The sequence below is a fragment of the Haliaeetus leucocephalus genome, unplaced genomic scaffold, assembly GCF_000737465.1.
Source record: "Haliaeetus leucocephalus isolate CR32 unplaced genomic scaffold, Haliaeetus_leucocephalus-4.0 Scaffold0, whole genome shotgun sequence".
In the NCBI taxonomy this organism is placed as follows: domain Eukaryota; kingdom Metazoa; phylum Chordata; class Aves; order Accipitriformes; family Accipitridae; genus Haliaeetus; species Haliaeetus leucocephalus.
In genome coordinates, this window is record NW_010972436.1 from 26,792,749 (window position 1) to 26,813,880 (window position 21,132).

At 38.4% G+C, this 21,132-nt stretch overlaps 1 protein-coding gene across 14 annotated transcripts in view; it reads right to left on the minus strand.

Annotated features, from left to right (window-relative positions):
- The window catches only part of SEC22C (SEC22 vesicle trafficking protein homolog C (S. cerevisiae)), a 50,201-nt gene that overhangs the window by 25,612 nt on the left and 3,457 nt on the right, over positions 1-21,132 (minus strand). For 5 of the 14 annotated variants that reach the window (XR_773967.1, XR_773968.1, XR_773966.1 and 2 more), the window contains exons 2-8: positions 20,762-20,828; positions 19,158-19,255; positions 18,384-18,593; positions 16,035-16,198; positions 13,960-14,142; positions 8,824-8,942; positions 8,162-8,227 (exon numbers count right to left, since the gene is read on the minus strand). Coding sequence is in view for 6 of the 14 variants with exons in the window: in XM_010561349.1 (XP_010559651.1) it covers positions 8,162-8,227; positions 8,824-8,942; positions 13,960-14,142; positions 16,035-16,198; positions 18,384-18,565 (714 nt within the window). In the remaining 8 variants the exon portion in view is untranslated. The other 9 variants (XR_773974.1, XR_773978.1, XM_010561330.1 and 6 more) reach the window with 7 other exon arrangements.

The following is a 21,132-nucleotide window of genomic DNA, read 5'->3' on the forward strand; positions in this document are numbered from 1 at the left end:
GTATGTCATGCTATACCGACTGGTGCTTTACATTTTAATGGTCATTATTTCAAGCCTTTCTTACCGTTCTTGTATCGGATGACATTTATTCCACCAAAGGGAATTTCATATGCTTCTGTGTTTTGCTTATCATATACTTTAAGTGGGAACAGAAAGCAAAGACTTCTAAGGGCTCTTTGTTTTGTGTTACCATTTAATTACTTCTAAAATGGTTCGTCCGAGCAGCTTGGATCAGCCTTCCCAGGGCTAGAAAAAAAGACTCAAGGGAAAGACCTGCAGCCTCAGGGATGGGGAAACACCTCCCCTTTTAGCTGCATCTTCCTGATTAGAAATTAGCTTACGCCAATCTAAGACATGCATGAGCTCGAGCTCATGCTGTTATTCACCTCCATAATTTGGGAAAAAAGAGCTACTACCATATCTGGTGGGGGGCAGGCCCAAGGAAAGGGGATATTACCTTTTATCTGCCCTCCCGCAGAGGTTAACAGCTTCTCTCCTTGAACAGCCCTTCCAGAAGTGCCTGATGAATACAGTTGCGTGATATCACACATTTGCAGCATGGGAAAACACAGCAGACACACTATTCACTCCCGCTCCATGGTCCTTATTTTGCCAGAGCAACACTTCAGAGGGAAAACATTGCACAGCAATTGGTCAAATTTAAAAATATCACTTTGTTAAGCTTTTTGCAAAAGAAAGACTGAGGGGAAGAGGACTAATTTACACACACACGTCCCCATCCCGCCCCCCCGCCCCAGGGAGCTCAATCACACCTTCTTCATTTCCTGCCGACACGATATTGCTTCTTTCCAAAACGTTCTCCAAAAGGTCATACCTTTAGTAGAGATTTATTTGCAGACAACCAGGAGGTACCTGTAAAAGCCAACAGGCGTGGAATAAAGCCTCCGACCCCTTCAGCCTGCATCCTCGGCAGAGGCACCTCGCCGCTGAGGTTCAGACACACAGTCGATGGCTTTTAAAAGCCAATACCACCGGAGAGAGGCTGTTCAACTGTCCCCACCTCCCGCCTGCCCCTGGTTTTGAGCTTGCTCCGAGAGTAGCCTCGGACACGAGCGCTGAGCCAGCCAGCACCACGAGGAGGTAACACATCTGAAGACAGAGCTGCTCTCTTTCTTGTGGCCACCGTTTCCTTCCCCCCCACCCGCAAACAGTTTTTACATGCAATTGGGTCACATTTGTAAGTCAGCAGGCAGCAGAAGTTGAGTTACTTTGTTTAAAATAAAAACATGTATTTCTATCACCTTAGGAGTTGTTCCTCTTTTGGCACAGGGACCCTCTGATCCTCCCACCTCCTTTTATCAGCATCTTCAAAAGAAGAAGGGAGTTATAATTGCTTTTCTCCCCTCACCTTAGAAAAAAAGGGAAAGGCTGCTGTTCTTCTCTATTGGCATCTTGAGAAAAAACATGCTTTGAGCAATCATTTATTTACAGAACAAAAATAACATCTAGATTTCAAAGGGCAGAGCAGTTCAGAACAACAAGGCGCTCTCCTCTCTCCCCCGCCATCAGCTTTTGCTTATTACCACCTACTGTCTGCACAACCCACTGTTCTGCCTCTTTCCTCATTACAGGAGCACACGCAGGCTTCTCTCTTTCTCTTTTCAGAACAGCAACGAGTGCCACAGGACTGTAACGATCTCAAACCTACTGCTGGTATTTCTGTGCCGCAAGCCAACATCTGAACAAGCTCCAAGGCTAAGAGGCCAAGTCCAGGCAAAGAGTGGGATATATTTTTAAAGCAGAAGACTAAAGAATTCACAGTTCTCCCAGATCCACTTTACCCACAACTGCCTTCTTGATAAAGAAGCCTTAGAGATTAGAAAAAAAAAAAATCACTTTTTACACAGTGGAAACCAGTGGAAGAACGCAGCCCTTTACCCATCATGTTTTGCTTCTGCTACGGACATCTAGGTGTTGTTCCTGTGAAGGACCAGGGGGCAGAAAAATGGGAAGAAACCAGCAGTTCCACAACCCTGATTTCTTCCAGCTTTTTTTTACCTAATTCTTTGGTTCCTGATTAGGCAGGGTCCTCTATGAGTCCTGCCATTGAAAGCATCACTCTCCCAAAGCACATTCATCGATACCTGAACCCATCACATTCAGATGGGGGGAATGCTGAATTTTCTGTCGTGTAAAGTCATTCATTTCTACAAAGCCTGATGAATCAGTGTCTTCAGAGCCTTTATCAAAGGTGGCTGAAGTGAGCCCAAAAAGGTCCATAAGCTCTTAGCAGGGACTGACTGGTAGGACTAAGTAATAGGCCTAGTTCCATTAAGTGACTAGGCTGAAAATCTGACAGCAATCTGCAAAATCTCCACTCCTCATCGCCAAGCAACTGCAAAAGGACCTATGGGACCACGGTACATCTTACTTCACATACTTCACCACTCCAAAATGCAAGTTTTTCAGGAAAAGCCATGTAACATGGTCTCTGAAAGTAAAGAGCAAGACTGTTAAAGCTACAAAGATTGTATCACAGCCTACTACAATCTGTTGCTTTGATAAGCAAGTTTCTATCTACATATTTATAAATACATAAATATAGTTCAACTGATGAATCAGTCACTCTTCAGTTTGTAGATGACTGAATAAAAATTGTACCTAATTCCCCCTGAACAGAAAAAGCCAGTGTGCACCCAGGTAGATTAGGTATCAGAGAGCACACCATCTCAGAGAAAGCCACCCTGAGTTCATACAGGTATTTCCTTCTATAAGAGACCACATACAATCCAGCATGCACTACAACAGCATTTGAAATCACTCTGATTTTGAAGCTATTTGTTAAAGAGAACAACTGAGTTTATTTTTAAAATATTTGGAACACTGCCACATGAAACACTAAAGATTCATATGAAAGTGAAATGGCTAATCTACCTTGTTTCTAATATGCTCAGCTATTTCAAAACTATGAATGAAGACAACCATTACAAAAAAAAGCCATTTATTAGATATATGTACATATATACATAAACATGCAAAATGATTTTATACACATTTACACAGGTTCAATTATTAATACAGTGCAAAAATGTCTAAAAAGGTACCAGCCCACCTTCTACAAACTTAACAGGTCTTTGGGAGAAAGAAAAAAAACAAAACCAAAAAAAAAACCCCAAACCAAACCCACAGAAAATTATCAGTTTCATAAAGTGACTAAGCACTGCAAATCTTTAAATTAATGAAGTTTATTCTTTGCCAATTTTCTTACGCTGAGATGCTGGGTGAGGAGAAGAGTTTCCAAAAGACTTATCTTGAAAACTGACAGAATTAAGGAGATGCAATTCAAACTACATTAAACAGTTTAAAGTCAAACAAAGAGGGATGGATTCCTGTCTGGGGATTTGATTCAATACAGGCATAATCCCACATTATGAGTCAGATTTCATGTACTCAAACTGCAAGTCATTGTCTTTTATTAAATCTTAAAGCACTGAGATCAATGTAAACTATTCTATTCCTCTTGCTGTTTCTCCAGAAGAAAATGTTTATCTGTATAAATACCATACAGATATAGGAGCCATTCTAAATACTAACATTAAAGATAAAAAATAAAAATAGGTCAAACTATGCATGCTCTGCCTCATCCCAGAATCACAGTCCAAACCGATAAAGTGCGCAGATACTAACGCACTACATTAATCCATGCAGATTCCTTAATATGGTTTACAAATACTACAGGGAAAAAAAAAAAAGGCTGCAAAGGGATTAAGACTACCAGCAAACCAGAGCTTCGTTCATTTAGTAGGAAAGATCTAGTCGCATCCTCCATCTAATCCATCAAGCAAAAAAAAAAAATTTACACGAAGGCGGAACTGAACCAAGTGGTTTTGTTTGATTTTACTGAAACATTTTCAGGAAAAAGAAAATATTAAACACAAGCTAAATTTAATCTTCATCCACTGTAATTATGTTAATTACACAAGCTATCTAAACACCTTGTTCTACCACTCTTATTGCAGAGCTGTTGCTAACATCAGCTGGCATGGGGATGTATTTGTTTTATGATAAAGCAAACAATCAGATGCTCAGGAACCATCAAGAACATTACAGTTTCTTCCAGTCACCTCAATACAAGGATAAGGAATAAAAAGCAGGTAACGGTTCACTGGACCCATGCCCCAGTTATAAATGCTCTACGTGCCTTATGCTATAGCAGGCTAGCTTTATCCAAGCCGATGGAGAACCAGTAAAGCTCTTTTCGACTCTTTAACCTGATGGAGGGTAAAAGGGTAGGAGCTGGGAGTTGGGTCATATCACCAAGTAAAACTGGGACTGAACAGCATGGAAACTTAAAGCTTGTCAGTATCCCCCACATCTGTAGGGTCATCTGGGTGTCTTAAAGACAATGGTTGAATTCTGGCTTCATTTCTCCACTTACACTCTGGCAGAAAACTGGGGTAATGACAGACAAACAACTTTAATCCACTCCCTTGTAACAGAATAGTATTCCCTTATGACACACAGCTCTAGCTGTTAACTGGCTGGCTAGAATATTCCTCCATCACTCCTACTAGAGTATTCCATACAGTTTAAAGGAATTAATTATGTTATTATTACAGTAAATGGGCTAACATGGGATGGAAGAGAAATACCTACGTTTTACTACTCTGGCACCAAGTCTCTTGATGTCCTAGAAACTGTTCAGGCTGTGAAGGGCTGCCTATCGATGCCATTGTCGCAGTCAGCTGCAAAAAAGTGCTTCCAAGGTACACAGGTTTCTGGTCTAGTAGTCCGCTGATACTCGTAAGTGTTTACACCACAAGATTTCAGGAAAATTCACTGAGATGCAAGGAAGTAATTTTGCTAAGCATTTCTGCAAACTCAGGAAGGCAACTCTGCATCACGCTAATCTCTTTGCAACCACTAGAAGTAGAGACCATGTGAGAGGAAAATAAATCTTTGGTGAGAGACGTTTGGTGGAAGAAATGGGGCGACCAGAAAACAGTTTCCCAAGAAAAAAATGAAGAAAATCTAGGACCACACTTCCACAATAACACACCTACAGTTCTCTACATCTTCTCAGTTTGAGTCTCTATAACCCTTCAAGGACAGCTGCATCAAAATGCTATGCATTTTTTTAAACAGACAGCTTAAATTATTCATCTATGTTCTAAAATGCCCATATGCACTTCAGTACATCACATACAAGAATACCTAGTGCAGCAGAGGTTATGAATTTCAGCTCTTAAGTACTATATTCAAAAGTGCACACTCATTAATTCATCTTAGTGTAAGAATTCAACACCATTAACTAAAGGTGTTTTATATAATAAAGAGAACCTGCTCTTGCTTTCCATTACTGGAAATAGCTTCCTACTCACCAGCTATACATTTTTTTAAAAGGTGAAGGAGTCAGTGGCCTGTCATAAGTAGGCTTGGAAGATTTATTATCCATACAGACCAAGCAAACATGGAATTACCCTTATACTAAGAGTGACCTCAACCAAGGGAATAAAGGCTACTTGAGCTGAAAGATCACTTACATTCACTTGGTTTATTTTATGCTGCCCCAAGCGTATTTGCAATTAGCCAATGAGCATATACTTAACTATGATGCACTGTTTAGCCAGGAGATATTTATAGCCTTTATGGTTTTTAAAAGAGCCACAGCCTATTCCTTTCCTTCAAAACCTAGAAAAATTACCCTGAAGCTCATCCTAACAATTTTTCCCACTGATATTGAACTCATCTAATGACGGCAAATGACTCTTTTACTCACATTTACCAAGAATCTTAACGCTTCACAAATTCTATAGACAAAAATGCTATCCACCATTTTATCTTCATTTTACTATACAATTTTAATATTTTCGGAAGCATTGGCAGGGCGAGACATTGATCTGCCAAACTGTTACAAAGCCAGTAAGACAAATGGCAAAATGCTGTCTAGATGGTATTAGTCAAGGAGTAAAAGCCTGTTTATGGTAAGGAGAACCTCCATCCGTTGATCACACCTGACAAGATCTACCATGCACAATTACCACATGCCATGTTAAATACAGGTCCATTCCTCACTGTATGTTTGACACGATTACTGTATCCTACTTTATTTCAAGCTGCTTTGAAATATCCTCCTTGCAATAACCTTGTCACAAATCTTTAAAAATACTCCAAGCTATTTTTGGCCAGTTCAATACAAAAAAAGTTGTAAAAATAGAGTAGCAATCCCAAAGTCTTTTTCATACTCCACAGTCAGGCTGTTTCTCCATAAGTTGCCTTGTCAGTATCTGATAAGAAGAAAGAGATGCCACTCCTATGTGAAAGGCTATTTGCCAGAGGTTCCGTAATCCGTACAAGTAAATGTTGCATAAACAAACGGAGAAAAAGAGTACAAACGTCTTCACCTTCCTTGCTGAGCTGTAGAAGAGGTACAAGTAACACTACAAAAGGACCAGAGGGACAGTGTTAGCATTAAACTATGGACATATAGACAAGAGACATAACTGGGAATTGCTGGCACATCTATGCTGCTTGGATGTGCCTGTCACTGCAGTGATCACTACGAAGCTCAAAGCTTCCCTTCAACTCCTATGTTGAAAGGTCCTCCACGAATAGCCAGAGTGGTTGCCTCAACCCAGACCCTACTGGGTAAGCACAGATATCAAACGAAGTCTGTCAGCACAACTGGCATCCCTCCTGCCTGTCTCAGCCTGGATTAAAAGGAGCCCAAAAGCTGAGCCAGCTTTCAAAAAACCACCTATGACTTTTGCAAGACAAAGGTTCAAGCGGGAAAACAGTAAACCCAAATCTGCTTCTGCCGTATTTGTTCTTGGGATAAGTAAAGGACTTCATTCTCTAGACTTGACTTGGTAGAAAGACCATCATTTCTGTTAAGAGGTTTAGCTGGGGCTTTGGGCTCTTTTTCTTTTTAAATTCAAGAACAGGTGGAACCCCATTTGCTAAGCATGTGTGAAGAGCAACAACCCATACAGGAAAAAACTAAAAACTCACAAAGTGCTGGCAGAAGAGTTACTTTTTTAACTCAGGCAGTAACAGATCATGCTTTCTCACTTAAGGTCACAGTTTCCAACTGTGCTGATGACACAAGTAGAGATCAGTATGTAGAAAGCACTTCACATTTGAGCTCAATTTATGCACAAGCATTCTGTGAAGACGACTGCTATAGGTCAAAAGGATAAGAGAGAATTGTTCTTTATTTAGCTTCTCTAGCTTCAGGTAGTAACTGGAAAAAAGCAGGACAGGGCCTTTCTTTGTGAAGAATGACTTGCATCAAGTATTTAGATCCAAATTAGTATCTCTATCTTAAAGCTCTGCTGTGAACAGAGGTGTAAGAAGGCTGAAAGACACTAAGTTGTATCTATTACGATACAATAAATAGCCTCTCTTCAAGTTTTAAATACCATAGATAAATAGAAGTCTTCAGACAGTGGTCCCCAAACCATTACCCAAATGCAACAGTACTAAGCAATGAATACAATGCAGGCATTATTTTATTCCTTCTGTCAACTAGTAACCCAACTACAGCAGCTTCCCGCGATGGTAGGCTAAAAATTGAAGATTCTGCAAACAACATATTGCCCTCAAGTTAAAGGTTGTGGGCCACTGTTTTAGGCATTTTAGGAACCTTTCAAGAAGAACCCATTTAGAGTATACAATACTTTCCTCATTCAAACTCTTCTGCATAAGGACGTCAGAGAAAATAATCCATTAGGAAAAAAAAAAAATCTAAGGAAGTCAGGAACTACATTTGTCTCAAGAATTAAATGTAATTTTTACTGTAAATTAGAACATTTTCAATAATGTGGCTATCCTATACTTGCTTAGTCTTTCAAGGTGGTTATGCTACAAAAGCCCATCACTAAGTCTGCCCCGGTCAGAAAGACACTGTGTCTATCCCTTTGGGAAACAAACCATCTTTGGGCTAGCACTTATTTATCACACTCAGCCCCATCTGGCATGTCAAAACATGAAAGCACTGAAAAAGCTTGCAACTGCAATTTGCCAGGGGTTAAATTGTGCCTTTAACTGTATTTGCGCCACTTCACCGGAATACCTCAGTGAAATCACCTAGATAGGATACTAAAAACCAAACCGTTCCTCCTCTTAGCTGAAAATTATTTTGTCTTGTATATTGTAATATAAAAATAATCAGAAAGCATTTTATTTACACTTAACATACCTGAAAAACACAGGCTAGAAAAGGTAGAAAAAAAGCTATCACATTTCCAATTCCTTCATGGTCCTCCTGTTTGGATTAAAAGAAGTGACAAAGAACTACGTCAGATGCAGTTTTTAGCAAGTACTGCTTGATATTTTAGAACACGATATTTCGTCAAGTACCTCTCATCCTAGTTTATGTTGATTGACTGTAACAGTATTAAACAGCAAGATCAATATGATTGAACAAGATACCAAGAACTGAGGCTTATGTGACAATTCCTGCTAAATAAAATGGTGCCACCACATAATCAGGACACTTTTTTTTCCCTTTTGAAAAGTTGTTTACAGTTTCACATTTGTTTAAAAAAAATGTACACAAAAGCACCTAGAACAAAATACAAGAATGGAAAAAAAAAGAATTCAGTCAGCCTGGCAAGACTAAAATATTTCTCCAATTCTTAATCTCCCTAGAAAAGAATAAAATGCAATGTGCTGCAATATACAACAAAACACATGAAGTCTAGCAGGTGAGCAATCAATGGTACATTCCCTGGATGAACAAACACTTCTTGTGGAAAGACGTATGCTCTACTAAGAAGCAGAACAGCCACCCTTAATCTAGTTACCCAAATAACTCTCTCCCTTTGACTCATTTACAGGTTTCAATTCAATCAGGCTTACCTGAAATGAATACTCTGCTAGATGAACTCCTCGAATGAGATTCAAAGCTCCACACATGATGTTCAGAACAAGGGATAGAATCCCCAGGGGAGTCACACGCTGCATTCTGTAAGTAGGGACTTAAAACAAAAACAAAACAACAACAAAAAAAACCCCAAAACTTACATTAGTGAAAGTTTGCACTACTACTTTGAATCTTCTAACATAAAATGACTCAAATTAGCTTATGCGGGTTTTAAACATTTTCAAAACCTTTCATGTTTGCTCCAGAGAAGACCAATTATGAATAGAAAAACCTTTTTTTTTTTTGTTGCATTACACTGTTCAGTTCTGCAGACATCTAGAAATCAGCAAGAGCTCTAGAGTATTTTTTAAACAGATTAAGCAATAGAATTTGTCTTTGAGCTATTTGGCATTAATGTCGTCTTTTATGGTACACGCAGACACTTTTCAACTGTTTATTAAAGCAGATTAGCATACTTAACACTCTTCACAGGTCAGTAGAAAAGCTAGAGGCTTTAAGCACCCAAAGGCCTGAGAAAGAGCTTAGATTCCTGACACCCACAAAAGCAAAACAGTAATTCATCTCTTCCTCAATTGGTAATTATGTATTTCTTCCCACTGACAGTTTGAGGGTTGTCTGGTATACAGCAATTTAGTTTCACCTGCAGTTTCCATACAGCATTTGGTGCCCTAATGAAGCAGTTGCCAGAATACAACTGTAGGAGCCAAGGTCTTTGATGCTCTGCTGCTAGAATAGTTGTTGAAGGAGTTGTCAGGACGATACTACCCAGTCACAGCGGGGAAACGTCTGTACCAGAACTGCTGCTCTTACCTCTGACAAAAAAACCACGATCAAAACAGGGGCCTAGGAATTCAACTAGATGCTATAGTTTTTGGCCTTTGAGCCACATTTTACAGTGCTTTACAATTCCCTTTCTCCCAACCTGCCCATGTTTCACACGTAGCGAATTATCTGTCTCCTTCCTTTCTCACCTTCTCCACTACTACTACTACTAAACATCCACACCCCCAAATACCATTTCTTCAGGATGGTTTAAATGATACATACCTAATTAAGGTCAAAGCAATTATTACAAATGTGTATTTAACTTTGGAATCTGCCGCTTCTAATACAGGGTTTCAGTTGTCCAAAAGCTCACCTATTTTTTTCCCCTAGCTATACTAGCTAGCCCAACAATAGATACCACACCTAGATACTCACCTACATTTCATCCCTGCCCTTGGATCACCACAAGTAGAACAGTGTCAGCGTAACAATAAGAAGGGAAATTTGCAGCTGAGATACTAAATCCAGATCCTCTCCTGCACCAACATCCATAAGATACAGGAGAGAATGAAGGAGCCCTCAAGAATTTTCCCCAGCTCTCAAGATCTTGTGCCTCCTGTCCAGATGTAGCCAGCTCCTGACTGCTGTAGATAAACTACGCAACACAGCAGACATTGTCTCTGGCTTCGTTTCAGTGACAGATGAAACACCATAACAGCTTAAAATATTGCAGTACTGCATGGTTTAAGATAGGAAAACACTTGCATCTTCTCCTTCAAGAGAGATTTTGATAGATGGATGTAAAAAAGTCTGCTGCCAAATTAATATAGGGATATAAAGTATCTTTTATAAGTGTCTGTGTAATTAGTTTTTGGCATGCACTCGTACCTCCATAATTTCATCTCCAAAGCTGCTGCAAAAGGAACTGCATTAACTCCATTTGATATATGTCACATTATGTGGCATTACTGTATATTATTGTCATACACGTGTTCATGTAAATAAATGGTGCAAGTAACCCTATCATTCAAAGGCAATTTTGCTTTTTTGCTATACAAGGAAATATAAAGTCCAAACACTGCACTGAACAGAAACTGTACCAGCATGTTTTTTCATTCACTGACCTAAGTATTCAGTTTCCTATTATTTTTGATAAATTATATAATATTGCAGCTATGTCTCTCTCTCATGGAAATTTCCTAATAAAGACTACTGTTTCTTCTTTCTCAGTTTCTAAGGTTTACTTCAGAGGCACACAGTGCCTCTCAAACAAAGAAAAATTATCAAACACAAGTGTCATTCAATGTACAGGATCTTGCAAACTACGTATGTCAAGAGTTTCCAGTCCCCAGGGAAGAACAATGCAAGTTTCAATATGTTGCTTCTGCAGCATGGAATATTATGTAAAAGTTACATATTTTTTTGTCCAGTAGGATAAAAGGAATTGCTACCACAGATGCAGGGGAGATTACAATATCCAGTTACTCGGGGTTCAGATTCTCTGAAACCGATCTTTAATTTGTTTGCTGTGGAGCTTTATTTCTGCTGTATCATTCTGAGGTTTAATTCACAAACTGAAATTGCACAGAACAAGTGAGATGGGTAGTGCTAGGGAAAAATTATTACACTTCCTTGTGTGAATTCAATCATATTTTTATAAACAAAATTTCATACTAGAATTGCTTGTTACATTAAATAAAGGAACAAGAGAGAACAAGCACGCTTAGTCCAAGATGGCACAATTTTGCACAAGCACAATTAAATGCTAATTGAGTTTCAAACTGATTCGACTTCCAAGTAAAAAAGTTGTGCACTTCAGAGTACAAGAACCATACAGAAGATGTTCTGGGGACTGTGGATTATCTAGCACCCAGGAAAAATGCATCTGCAGGTTTGAACATATACAGAACAATTCTGTGAAAACACCCTCACACAATGAAGAAATTGAAACTTCTGCCTATAAAAGATTTTCTGAGCAGAGGCCTCTGGCTATTTAACCAGAGACTGACATGAATGCCTGTATCACGCTCCATTCTGTCTCTTCAAGGCATAGCACAACAACGGTTTGACAATGAGTCACATACTCAGAGCTCCAGATAAAGACAGCACCAGGAGTGAAAAACGAAATCAGACTCAAACACTTTAAAATAAAATACAAGCACACAAAAGACAGAGATGAGAGCTATCTTCAAAAAACACCTTAAAAAGGACTCTGTGAAGGACTCCCCACGAGCCTACAAAAGACGAAGAACAGTCATCAAGGGGTGCATGATGCTGCATAATTTAACAGCACGCTTACTAGATGAACAGCACAAGTTGTTCTTCTACTTCATAGAGCCAATTCTGATGTGAAAACTCTCCCTCTTCATATTTCTTCTGTATACATGGCCCACTGTCCTCCAGAGCTTTATCAGCTGTGCCCATATTGAGACACAAGGTGAGGCTTTTGCAACAACAGCTGAGGTTGTGTAGATGTTGGTCAAGGATACAATGCTAGCATCTTTATAGCAAGAATTGGGCTGTGTTTAGTTAACAAAGGAAGGAACAAACAGAAGAAAGAATGAAAAATATAAGAAAAAAAAAAAAGCTCTTGTTCCCATATATACTAACAAAACTGCCCTGACTTTTCAGACTCCTTTCACACTAAAAAGAAGAGTCAGGGGATGTGATCACACAGCTCAGAAGGAGACAGGAACCAGTGACAACCACATAGGGAGACTGACGTTTTGATCAATCCAATGATTGATCTATCTTCACTATAGAATATAGCTGCAATTAAATTCTGCTCTCCTGCAACCATAACACTTCAATGTATGCTCAAAAAGTCTCCTACATAGCAGAGCCATAAAATAAATAACATTCATACAGGAACAAACGCTATCCACACAGCTAAACTTAGAGGAGCAAAGTAGGGCTGGTAGGTAATGATGAGAGGAGACAGACATAAGCCAGGAAAGCTGACTCCAGCTGAGGGAACAGATGATCATAAACATGATCCTTAAAATAAAGGCAGAACAATCTGTAAGACTATTTGGGTTAGACCAGAGAGAACAGCAAGAAATACAAAGCCAGATGGAAAGTAGAAGAAAGCAATTAAGAATATGGGGGAACTGAATATGTATTTCTGATCTGTGGACACAGACTAGCTTGCAAACATTTACTGGCACTGAAACTGTACACATTGGTGCAAAGAATTTCCAACCCCTGCCACATCATGAAAATATTTAACCTTCAAGCACATTTCTGAGGAGCACTCACAAATCTGACTGGCAAATAAAATGTTTTCAATTCTATCTTTTCTTCCCCCTGGCCACTGCCCCTCTATATTTTAACATAAATACCTATGTCAAATTAGATTCCAGCTCATTCATCAGAAACAATAAGACTGAGCAACTGGAACTTAATTTTATTAGTGCTTCGTAAGCCAAGAACAACAAAAAAAAGAGGAAATACAAGTTCATGGCACTCCAGCTGCACTTAAACCACCATGCTAACAGGATTAAAATAGGGACATGGTTTAGTGGTGGACTTGCAGTGTTAGGTTTACAGTTGGACTTGATGATCTTAAGGGTCTTTTCCAACCTAAATGATTCTATGATTTTATGATTTCATTTCGTAGAGGAAATAGGCAGGACTTTGACTATGCAACTGAAACAAAAATAAGAAGATACCCATTTTACAATAAATAAGTAGAGGTTAGTACTTGTAAAAGCAGGTAAAACGTCAGTATTCATTACAAAAAGGTCCCTTTTGTGTTGTTTATACAGATGTACATATCCTCTTTCAGAATTTTAGTCAAATGCATTACATTTTAAAGAATAAGGTAAAAGGAGAAAGCAAAGAGGGGAGAACAACCCAAAATAGACAGTCTGGGAATAAGAGATTTACCCCCAAGCTCATATTCTTCTCATCTTCTCTTTCCTCAAGGCTGAAGCAACTCATTCAGACTGTAATTACATATCTTCTCTTAGAGTTTGCAACAAGCAATGAATTAGTTGAGCTTGTTTGTTAAATTTTCTATGACAAAAGAACTACTTTAAAAGCATGAGAATTTAACATGGAAAATGCCAAGTCCATTTACAACCAATTGTCCATACAGAGAACCTGATCTAAGGCTGGGAAAAAAGACACTACCACAAGTCCTTAAAGGCTCTGATGCATACCTGCTATAATCTAAAGACCATATGTTGTTTACTATGCTAGAAAGGCAGACTTTTTTCTTGGGTTTCATACACGATACATATATTTCTCAGTACAAAGGGAGCCACTGCTGTTACATGTTTTTCTGTCATTTGCAAAGTTAGGTTCAGGAAGTCTACTGTCACCTGTGCGTAGTAGTAACTTACCAACCTCCACATGAACACCTGCATGCCCACCATTTGTTATCCCATTCATCAGCTCTGTATCCTCCAGTTTCAGCTGAACCGGGGGCCGGAACTTCAGCTCCTCCTCAATCTTCTCCCAGTTGGCCTTCATTTGAGAGCCACTTGCACAGTTAAAATGGCATTTCACTTTCTGAATAACATTATCTGAAACAATATAAAAACATGCTTCAATCAGCTCTGCAAAAGTTAAGTGCCTTAGATAATTATTAATCAAATCATGGCATTCTTTTCTGATTGCTTTTCTTTTCTTCCTTCATTTCTTATTAGTTTCAGGTGTAAAATTCCACCACTGGAATGGGAACAAAAAATACCTCTCCTAGGTATTTTATATCGCACCCACTCTCTTCTGGACACTTTAAATCTCAACATACTGCCTACCAGTGGACTGAAAACAAGCTTTCATATTCCAGGGTTGATGTAACACATATCTTAAACTACCCATGAACTACCATTGTGTTTTAACAATGTCAATGATTATTTTTTTTCCAGCATGGAGATAAAATAATTCAGCATATATTTGAGTCATGAAGCAATTCTGACTGGCAGAGGCAATTCCACAGTGATTCCACCAACATCCAAGCCACAGATCTACGTACAGATCACCCTGCTTCATCTCTCACACTTTAAACTTAATACCATTTGCAAGCAAATCCCTTTCCACAAATGTGGCTGCTAGTTTGACAGGAGTTGCTCTGAGACTAAGTAGAGAATTTGTCCAAGTATGAATTACTCACACCTCCGGAATGAAGTACCTCACTGTGGATACTGCTACTTCCTATTTAATTGTGCAAAGATATTGGCAAATTCAAGCTATTTCAAATGCTTAGGAAAATAAAATGCAGAAACATTTATTTTGCTAAGATATCCTATGAGTAAAATCAGTATCCTTAAGATATTGTTACACTAGCAGACTTGCATAGGTTGACCACAGCTAGGACTGTGGATGTGATAAATGTGTAATAGCTTAAGCCTGAGTTTTGAGACCACACAGGAGGACTTTATGTTGTGCTAGAATACACAGTGCCATAAGCATTCCTTAGTGAAAAATCCTGTATATTACCTTAAGTCAGCCTGCTGTAATTATCTGTAACTACCAGGGAAAGGCTAAGATCTTAGGAAACAAGTACATCTTAGGTGCAAACACAGGAGGGAGAAAAACAAACAAACAAACAAAAAAAACACCACACATCAACACTAGGTAGACTCATTAACAAAATACTGTATAATAGTAAAATTTAAAAAAAAAAAAAGCATTTTTTCTTTTAAAAGAGCCTTATGCAATTAAAAGAGGCTAGAAATTCCCAAATTCCTACTCAAGTTAAAAAAAAAGGAGTCATTTGGATCTCAGCATAAAATTACATCATGACTGGAATGTGCCCTGCAGGGAATCCACCCAAAATACAAGATGGCTCTATAATACACTTTCCTTGTGGATTTCTCAATCTTTTAAGCATGGGCTTAACACTGTTACCAAAATCTGGATAGAAGTGTGTTAACCCACTGCCATATCTTATCCTTTCCCAGAAAACAGCTTCTCATTGCAAGGGAATTGTGTTTTTCAAAGGTGCAAGGTTCAGTATAGCAGCTGCTACTTGGCAAGAAAACCATTTATATCAGGTTAAAAAAGAAACAGTAGGCATGATTATGAAGTATTATGTGAATCTAAGTCATGCCAGAAGTAAAGCTGCCCATAATAATCTATTCTGTCTCCCTTTTTTCCTGTACCCATCTGTCTCCACTTGTCAGGTATTTTTTTTAATTAAGTTAGAAAGTGTTCGAGATGTGGATTTCTTTTTCTTTTCTGCTTGTTTATTAATCACCATAGCATTTTGTTCATCTATTACAGGGACTCTCAGGAACTGCAAAACCAATAATCTAATAGTTTAATGCAGTTACAAGATCTCCTCCTACACATACATGCAAAGGCACACACAGAGATACACTTTTATGGTCAGGCTTTGGCCAGAAGACATTGTTTAACATCATAAAAGTAGCAGACAAAGAATTCTTACTATTAGAGAACAAAAGTTACAAACCAAATTCAAGAAAAGCATATGGTCTGGAAGCTAAACTGATGCTTGTTGTATCGTAGGAAGCAGCAAATTCCCACTGAAGCTCTTCCAAGAAGCAAAACGCCATGATGGTTGAGTAATTGCTGGAACAGATTGCCATGCAGGCAATATCCCCAGAAGAAAGGAAACTGAAACAGAAAAAGAAAAAATGTAACATCAACATTAAAAGGTAAAAGAGTCATACTGAACATGAGAAGTAAACTGTGCTTTCTGTCAAAACAAAATGTACAGGCTGCACTGAAAGAGCAGACTGCAAAAAATATATTGTTCACACTGCTGTCATAGTCCTGCAGCCCCTGTAGATCTAACACTTATTCTTACCTCATTCAGTATGCCTTAGCACACTAAAGATCACAACACAGATTTTATTAAATTGCTACATCAGTGAAAATTGACATTATTTTCCCAGGCTGGCTTCACATCATGCTAAAGAGATGGCCAGAAAACATCACAGGCAAGATGATTTTGAAAGAAAACACAGTGGCTTTCCACAAACAAAAGTAAAAACAAGCAAGCTCATTCATCAGTAAGCAAGTAAATATATTCCTTCCTCCCCTTGAATATGACAACTTCATGTTAACAGCAAGAGATATTTGTTAACTTGCACAAACCAAGATATTCAAACACTGTTACTGCTAAGCCATCTGTAATAAAGACAAGTTTGTGTCAGAAACAGCACAATAAAAATTCTACTCCAAAAGGGGTCCCTCTAACACTGAAGTCATATTTATGCAGAAGTTTCTCCTTACAGATGGACAAAAACTTCCAGGAAACTTAACAGGGCACTCATCTGACCAAAATGTAGGTGTGTACTTAAGGATGAGAGAGATCACTCTCATCTAGGCTTCATTAAATAAAATGGGAGTCAGGGCACCAAGTTCAGATGTCAGCACTCATAATGTAGATAACTAAACTTCCACAATCCCCACCATAACTACGGATTTGTAATTATCTCTGAAAGAAGACCAAGGAAATCCTCCCTTGCAGGTTAGCCATTTGTTAGCAATATTTCAGTATAAAACCAATGTTTTGAAGCTGAAAAATTACTCTCTCTGTATTTTCTCTTTTCTACTATTTATATATTTCATCCCTCTTATATAGAAATACTTGTGGTTTCTATTTTATCACATTTTTATTTATTCATTGTACTACGTACTTGGGATTTATGGTTTTGATTAGCTCTGTTACAGCCTAGTTACACTGGGTACATTCCCTAAATTACTTTTGTCCCCAGCTCACAGCTGAGGAACAACACCATGCCTGCGTAAAAACTACCTTTTCCCAGTTGTCAATAATTTATAGCCTTTTTGCCACATATCTGTTTGCACTCTTCTCATTTCAGAGTCAGATGCATAGCTACTTCTGTAGAGACTACAGAAGATTAAAAGCAGCAGAACATGTTAGCATTAAAGGGCACTCTGAGGGAAAAGGAATTAAAATGCTAATCTCTGCTTTTCCAATTGAGTCAGTGCAAGTTCATGGATCTTCTTTCTCCAATCTCTCCCCCAAAAAAGGATACTTAGTTTTAGCTCAGGGTCTCTAAGTTTTCTTACTTCTGCTAGCCAGAAATGCAATCACAAGCTAAAACTCATTTTTAGAACTAAACTAGAATGAATAGTAAATGAAAATTCTCATCTCCAAATGAAACCTTAATTTCTTAAAATAAAGACAAGCACATCCTTCTCCAATAAATAAAAGCAAAGATTTACAATTTCTCCATACTGGCTATTGTCAGTATGCTTCAAGCCTCCTCAAGACACACCCATCAGCCAGAGCTTCTAGAGACTTGAACCCTGGTGGTATTCAGAAAATGGAGTGGGCAGTACATAGGAGGGAGTCAGGGCAGTTCTGTGCAAGCCAGATCAGAACTGTAGGGGCCCGAAAGAAGGCATCAGCAAGACCTGACTATCCCTGAAGAAAAGGATTTGGGGTTTAGACTAAACTAAGTAATTCTTAGGCACTAGGATGCCGTCTTAGAAGGTGTTTGTAGAAGTCCAAGATACTCCAATTGCCAATAGTAACAAGTACTGCCCATCAAGCAGAAAGCATTTGCTACAAAAAGTGACAACTAAAATAAGCAATTCTTAACATATGCTTACTAAACTAAACTGGGTGCGAGCTGTGTGCCTGTGGTGCTGAGAAATAAGGTTTCAAAATACTGCTTGGAGGTTACAAACTAGACATGCATGCTGGGATTTCAGAGTTCAGTTAGGTGCTATAGAACATACCTAATCCTTAAAGTTCAACTAATCCCCAGGACAACCATTTCAAAAATTAAAGTAAAAAAACAAACAAGCAAAAGAAGGGACTTACTGTATGCTAAGGTCACGTCCTTTTGCCGTGCCTCGACTTGGATACTGCGCCAGAATTGAGGACAAAGCCTTTAATCTCTTTCTGCACTCCAGAAAGTCCTGGTTGAAATGAAAATCTGTGGAGGCTGAGAGGGGAAGTCCATCCCTCACCCGCACCACACAGGCAAAGAAGATCATGGACATTCTCCACTGGAGTACTCATGAGGACAACCTGAAAATGAAATATTAAATTAGGTTAATGGATGTAGCATTAGTTACTTACAATCCAATATGCTAGCCAGAATTACGTCAAGGTAAGACTTTATTCACCAATGCTGCTGAAGAGTACCTCTTGTAACACCACTGCCATTGAAAGGCAATCAAACTGTTCTCAAAGGTCACGGCTGCATCCATTTTTTGCCTCTCAGACAAAAAGGTGAGGCAGGGGATTTGACAGGGGAATTATCTACCTGAAAAATATCACTATTTTCCCTCCTTCTGCTTTACCTCAAGCATCAGAAATGCTGAGCAAAGTTTTAAAGGTATGTACAGAAACTGGCTAAGTCCCACTGGCACACTGCATCTTCACTTGTGTTGCAAATAGTTGCATTAGTGTTGCAGTTATCTGATTTTCTACTATAACACACAAATACAAAAATAAATTTTAGGCTACAGCCTGTCAGGCTCATTTTACAGAGCCAACTAGGACTAAATATAGAATAAAAGTTGCCCTCTCTTGACTTCTTACTCTTCAACAGGTCACAATCTCCCATGAAAAGTTATTGTTGGGATTTACCTGGTACATTCAGAACACACAGGAGATCTGTCCTTCAGACATACCATGAGTACTCAGTGCAAGATGTTAGAAGACTAATGCAGCAGCTCACATAATCTCTGAAAGATAACCATAATGAACATTTTAGAAGACTAACTAATGACCTTTATGTATATAAATATTTACAAGGTAAAATCTCCTGTGCAGTGGGTACACATAACCTAGAAAGTATTACGCCTAAATGAAAACAAAAAACTTTTTTTTTAATCCAATATATCAATTCCTAGATGCATTCAAAGACACTATGAAATGATATGCAAAACGTTTCTGATGCCCCAATCACTGTTAAGTCATCCTAGCTTCCTGTGAAAGAGCAGCTCTGTATCAGCAGACTTTAAGTGATTATCACAAGTGAGTCAAAAAAAAAAAAAAAAAAAAAGGCATTTACTCTGCTTCAGGCAAACTACCTAAATGAAACATTAGGAAAAAAAAAAAAAATGTAGTGTGAACTCAAACTTCTGATAAAGGGAATGACTGCTTTAAACAACCCTGTATCAAACAATTCATTACGATGCTCAAAGTTTCTTTGAAACGTGTCTCATCACCAAGTGTTTCTCCTATCTAAGAAGGTAAGAGAGCAAAGCCTCTTCTAATTCGGGCATTCATAAACCCTCTTGCCTGTAGAGCTGCTCTAATGTGTAATAAGGGTTGAGTTCTTACCACAAGTGGCACTAAGAGAGTCTCGTTTCGGCTCCACAGGAATCACTTCCACATAACTTGTAGGAACTATCCCTTTGTCCAAGGTGGCTGCAGTTTACCAGCACATTAAAGCGACTAACAATTGTCAGAGGAATTGCCAGAAAGCATAATTGCAAGTAACTTGTTTCCTTAGAAAAGGAAATTAAAACTATAGATTACACATCACTCGAAAAGTGTTATTTTGAACTTTTAAAATGGAGATTAAACAAGAATTAGATGTTAATTTTTTTCCAGTATCCCTCTCACAGTTCTTCTCCAGTAGTCAAACTTCTTCTCCAGTAACATCAAACTAAGCTCACTAACTTCCTTTCAGCATGCATCAAAAAGGCTTTCAACAATAATCAAGATTATTACATGTCAACTTGAAATGTCACATCAATCTTCAATGCGTTGTTCGAGTAGCCATGAAAGAAACAGTGCAGAAAGCTGCTTAAACTTTAGCATAAAAGTGAAATGAAAACAAAAAAGAAAATTGCCAACTCAGAAATATTAACTTTAACACAGTCAACTTTTAAGTACAGTTGCTCAGAAGAGCACAGTTTTATGGTCAATGATTGGGAATGCTGATGAAGTATAAGTCCAAAATATCCCACTTGACAAACACCGCAGCCGCAATACATTGAACACTCTCATTTACCTTTCAGAAACAGCCAGAAGGTGACCAGGAAAATGGAAAGGTGCTAAACTTAGAAACCAAAGACATTTTCTAAAATGTACTCAGCCTATGAAATTATTCAACTCACTATGCCACTAACAGCAAGAGTTTAAGATTTTAAAAAAATATATAAATTCATCACTAGGGATATCATCGCCTATAGTTAACCAACTCCACATATAAAGGTATACAACTTCCAAGACATACAAACCTTCATGCTTCAGGGCATAAGGCTTTCACCAAGTATCAGCTGCCCATCAGAGTGATTCTCTTTTCTCCTGTGAAAGATCTGGTATCAGTCACCATCAGGCAGACTTCCAAATTAAATGCTAGACTTCACTGGAAAAATGAGCCAATGCTCCCTCCTTGGAGAATACACCTGCTGTAAAGTACTATCAGACTATCATTGCTGTATTAATCCAAAAGGCTTGATTTATTTTTTTTAAATCTACCTGCCTGTGAATTTTTAGGTTTGCTGCCTAAGGAAATAAGGCTTATACAACCAAGCTGTAAGTGCAAGTGGGATAGATAACTTATGTACCTTTTGGTTTTGTGAAAATAGGTAAATGTGTATAAAAGGAA